This window comes from Mastomys coucha, unplaced genomic scaffold (assembly GCF_008632895.1).
Source record: "Mastomys coucha isolate ucsf_1 unplaced genomic scaffold, UCSF_Mcou_1 pScaffold13, whole genome shotgun sequence".
NCBI classification, from domain to species: Eukaryota; Metazoa; Chordata; class Mammalia; order Rodentia; family Muridae; genus Mastomys; species Mastomys coucha.
The window spans coordinates 57,781,649-57,786,189 of NW_022196895.1; the positions used below are offsets into that span (position 1 = coordinate 57,781,649).

General features: G+C 45.5%; 1 protein-coding gene across 1 annotated transcript in view; it reads left to right on the forward strand.

Moving 5' to 3' along the window:
- Nucleotides 1-4,541, forward strand: part of Sh3tc2 (SH3 domain and tetratricopeptide repeats 2) — a 67,954-nt gene that overhangs the window by 17,581 nt on the left and 45,832 nt on the right. Inside the window, exon 4 of the mRNA XM_031365832.1 lies at nt 1,435-1,540. Coding sequence (XP_031221692.1) covers nt 1,435-1,540 — 106 coding nt within the window. The remainder of the gene's footprint in view (nt 1-1,434; nt 1,541-4,541) is intronic.

Consider the following 4,541-nt stretch of genomic DNA (forward strand, 5'->3'; position numbering starts at 1 on the left):
CAGGAGGAGCAGGAGGAGGAGCAGGAGCAGGAGCAGGAGCAGGAGCAGGAGCAGGAGCAGGAGGAGCAGGAGCAGGAGGAGGACTTGATAACGAGAGCTGTCTGTTAGGCCATATCTTGTCACATCTTGAGCTATGTAATGTGCAGGGTGGAGGCTGAAGCCAGGAGTTGGCTGTATCCAGCTAAGGACTCTACAGCTTACTCACTGTAGGTGACCCCGGGCCAATTCCCCCACCTCTCTGTGTCCTTATCTCTTTGTCTACAAAACTGGGGCAATGCTATTAGCTCCGTGGTACTATTAATCATAACATCCATCCTTATTTAGTGCGTGCTCTAGAGAAAGCACGCTGTGTCCTCTAGGCAGGATGCTGTGCTTTGTCATTCAACGAAGTTGTTAGATGTTATAAAAGCCTGCCTCACAACGGATTAAATACCATGATCGGACTCTTTTCAGGGCATTATCGTAGGAGCTGAATGAGGTGTTGCTTACAAGGATTTGCCTTGCAATGGCCTGATATCTAATAAATCATCTCTAAGCTATTTTGCTTCCCCAAGCAGCCCTCCTTGCTTACAGGATCTATATGGGCTCAAGATCTGGTGCTTCTGAGTCTCTGGTGTTAAGGGAATATAGATTCTGACTTTGCTGAACGCATGGCTCTTCTATTAGATCTTCTTCCCCTTGAATTCCCTATGGACTAGGGTCTAGCAGTTGCTCTCAATGGCAGGTTCTGGGGCAGGGTGTTCAGACCACCACTGTGAGCAACCAACAGAGAAAGACGGAGGGGATGCACGTGCTGCCGGATTCAAGCCCTTGCTCCTGTGTTAGAGAGCAAGAGGCCCACAGGTCTCTTCTTGTTCTACTTAGGAGCATAAATTGGTGAACTTCCTTGGAGGTTGTTGAGTGGCTGCATTCCAGAATAGAAAATGCAAGCATTCTCCACCAGAATTGTGCTTTTTTTTTTTTTTAAAGATTTATTTATTATATGTAAGTACACTGTAGCTGTCTTCAGACACACCAGAAGAGGGCATCAGATCCCATTAAAGATGGTTGTGAGCCACCATGTGGTTGCTGGGATTTGAACTCAGGACCTCTAGGAAGAGCAGTCAGTGCTCTTAACCACTGAGCCATCTCTCCAACCCTCAGAATTGCGCTTCTTAGAATCACTTCTAGTGATGCAAGCCCAGAATGTGCATAAAGATTTATCTATTGTGGTAGCTATGCCAGCACATTAAAATTGTGAAATAATCCAAATGTGAACGGATGGCATTTGCAAGCGTGAACCGTAATATAGGCTGCTCACCGACTCAAGAGATGGTTTACGTTACGGCATGCTGCTTAGCAACAACTTGTCTGCGGTCGAGTGATGCTGCATACTTACGGGAGCCCCTCACAGAAAACTCTATTACCCCAGGCTGACTTGCTGCTCTTGTGCAGGATCTCTCTGCAAGGCTGGTCAGTGTCCAGTCCCAGAAGGACCAGATCCTCATCACCTTCAAGACCCTGGAGGAAATCTGGAAGTTTTCCACGTACCTGAACTTAGGTATGCCCTGGGTCAATAGAGGAGAGCATTCGTCTCAATCCAGCCGGCTAGTTGAGCCTGATACTGGGGAACTGGTTTGTCTCTGATAGTTAAGAGGGATGAAACCCTGAAATGGGTAGCTAGCTTTTGAAATATCACAAACTCTCTAAAGCTAACTTTAAAATAAATATTACCTATTACTCTAAGATGCCATCTGAAGACATTTTATGAATGGCTGTGCCTTTTCCCATAAGGAAATAGAATGTCATTCCCTATGTCCAGGGAGACCTTTTCTTCAGTTACGCAGTTGGCTTGGTGAGCTACTGAGTTGGAGGCAGTGAGATGGATGTGGAGTTCATTCAGGAGAGAGACAACTATTCCTGAGGAAGATCGAGAACCTGATCGGGATGCTAAAGTTCAGGGATGCTCTGTCACACGTATTTGTAAGAGAGTCAAAGAAAGAGCTGAAAGACCTAGCTGGAAAATGGCCCCAGACTTCAGGGGTTTCTAGAAGTTTAATGATGTCAGGGCACAGGGACATTGCTGCTGTAGTGGCCACCGTTACATCCTCTGTTCCAAGACAAAAACAAAAACAAAAAAAACAAAAAAAACTCCTGGCATGAACTGATGGCTTCAATGCCAAGTCACCTAATTTACAGAAGACACTGGGTTCCCTGCAGTTATACCTAGAGAACACTGCTGAGCTGGGCTGAGGGTCAAAGTGACCCTTGGCCGGAGTGGGAAACTTACAGCCAGGGTGATTTTTCTGCTCTCCTATGTGCCATATTTCCCACGACCATTACAGATGGGCAGTCTTGCATTTTTGCTCTGTGGCCCAGTTAGTTCGCTCCATGGAGTGCACCTGGTGTTAGAGCCCCAGAAAACCCCCCGGCCTACTAATTAGCTCCTGTGTTTTTATAAGACTCCCAGGTGTGAGCTTTCAAATTTAAGACGGCCTTTGCAGTAGAGAGGGAGGGTGGAGAATGGCAGCCTATTGCATTATGGGAATAGTGGAAAAGACTCAAGAGAAGCAGAACTTCAGCACGAGTAACTAATGTTTAGAAGAATATTGACATATAATAATTGACATATAAGAATATTGACATTGCCGGGCGTGGTGGCACATGCCTTTAATCCCAGTACTTGGGAGGCAGAGGCAGGCGGGTTTCTGAGTTCGAGGCCAGGCTGGTTTACAGAGTGAGTTCCAGAACAGCCAGGGCTACACAGAGAAACCTTGTCTCGAAAAACTGAAAAAAAAAAAAAAAAAAAGAAGAATATTGACATTGTTATTTTTTACAATTGACATAGTTTAAAGTTTTCTCTTTCTGACCTCTTTCTCTCTCGTTTTCAATTCTGAGAGTCAAACCTAAAGCTTTGTTCATGCTAGGCACGCAGTCTAATCACTGTGCTAATCTCCTACCAGTTCTGCTCATCGTGAGGGAGAGCTGCTTCCTAGGCTGTGGGAGAGGTCAGAGTCAGAGCAGATGGGAGAAAGGGATTTCTAACTCCATGGGCTAGGGACAGCCTCCTCACCCCCCAGCCCCCACGTCATCAGGGTCCAGAAGCATGAACTTGAAGGGGAGACCAGGAACCCTCAGGGTCAACACAGGAAACTGGAAGGCCGCCATTGTTGTATTAGAAAAGAAATGGCTGAGGGCCAAGGAAATGGCTGAGTGATGAAGGTGCTGCCTACCAAGCCTGATGACCTGGGTTCCATCCCAGAAACCCACAGGGTAGAAGGAGAAAACTGACTCCTGCAAGTTGTCCTTTGGCTTCTACTCATGCACTGTAACACACAAGTGTTTGTGTGTGCCCACATGTATACAACACACACACACACACACACACACAGAGTAAGTGAATAAATGTAAAAAAATTGAAAAGATAAATATGCATTTATGATGACCTCAAAGTGGAGGTCATGAATGGTAAACATAACTTAAACTCAACTTCTGTTTTTTTAAAGATTTATTTATTTATTTTATGTAAATACTCTGTAGCTGTCTTCAGACACTCCATAAGAGGGAGTCAGATCTCATTATGGGTGGCTGTGAGCCACCATGTGGTTGCTCGGAATTGAACTCAGGACCTTCTGAAGAGCAGTTGGTGCTCTTAACTACTGAGCCATCTCTCCAGCCCAACTTGTATTTTTTTTTTTTTGGTTTCTTCGAGGCAGGATTTCTCTGTATAGCCCTGGCTGTCATGGAATTCACTCTGTAGACCAGGCTGGCCTCTAGCTCAGAAACCTGCCTGCCTCTGCCTCCCAAGTGCTGGGATTAAAGGCGTGCGCCACCACCGCCTGGCCATATTTCTTTTTTTTTTTTAAAAAGATATATTTATTTATTTTAAGTCTATGAGTACACACTGTAGCTGTACAGATGGTTGTGAGCCTTCATGTGGTTGCTGGGAGTTGAATTTTGGACCTCTGCTTGCTCCGGCCCCACTCACTCCGGTCAATCCCACTCACTCTGGTTGCTCCGCTTACTCTGGCCCTGTTCGCTCCAGCCCAAAGATTTATTTATTATTTTTTTTAAAGATTTATTTTATTTATTTATTTATTATGTGTATGACTACATTGTACCTGTACAGATGGCCATGAGCTATCATGTGTGTGGAACTGAACTCAGGACCCCCTCTCGCTCCGGCATAATTCACTATACCTGTCTTCAGACACACCAGTAGAGGGCGTCAGAACTTATTACGGGTGGTTGTGAGCCACCATGTGGTTGCTGGGATCCGAACTCAGGACCTTTGGAAGAGCAGTCAGTGCTCTTACCAGCTGAGCCATCTCGCCAGCCCAGATTTATTTATTATTATAAATAAGGACACTGTAGCTGTCATCAGACACACCAGAAGAGGGTGTGAACTCTTCATCATCAGCTGGGATTTGAACTCAGGACCTTTGGAAGTCAGTGCTCTTAACCGCTGAGCCATCTCTCTAGCCCTGTTGAGAAGAATGAATTCATTCTAGAAAGTATCCACTGAGTACTTTGCTCTTTCTAAATGGCTGGTCTGGGTGTGA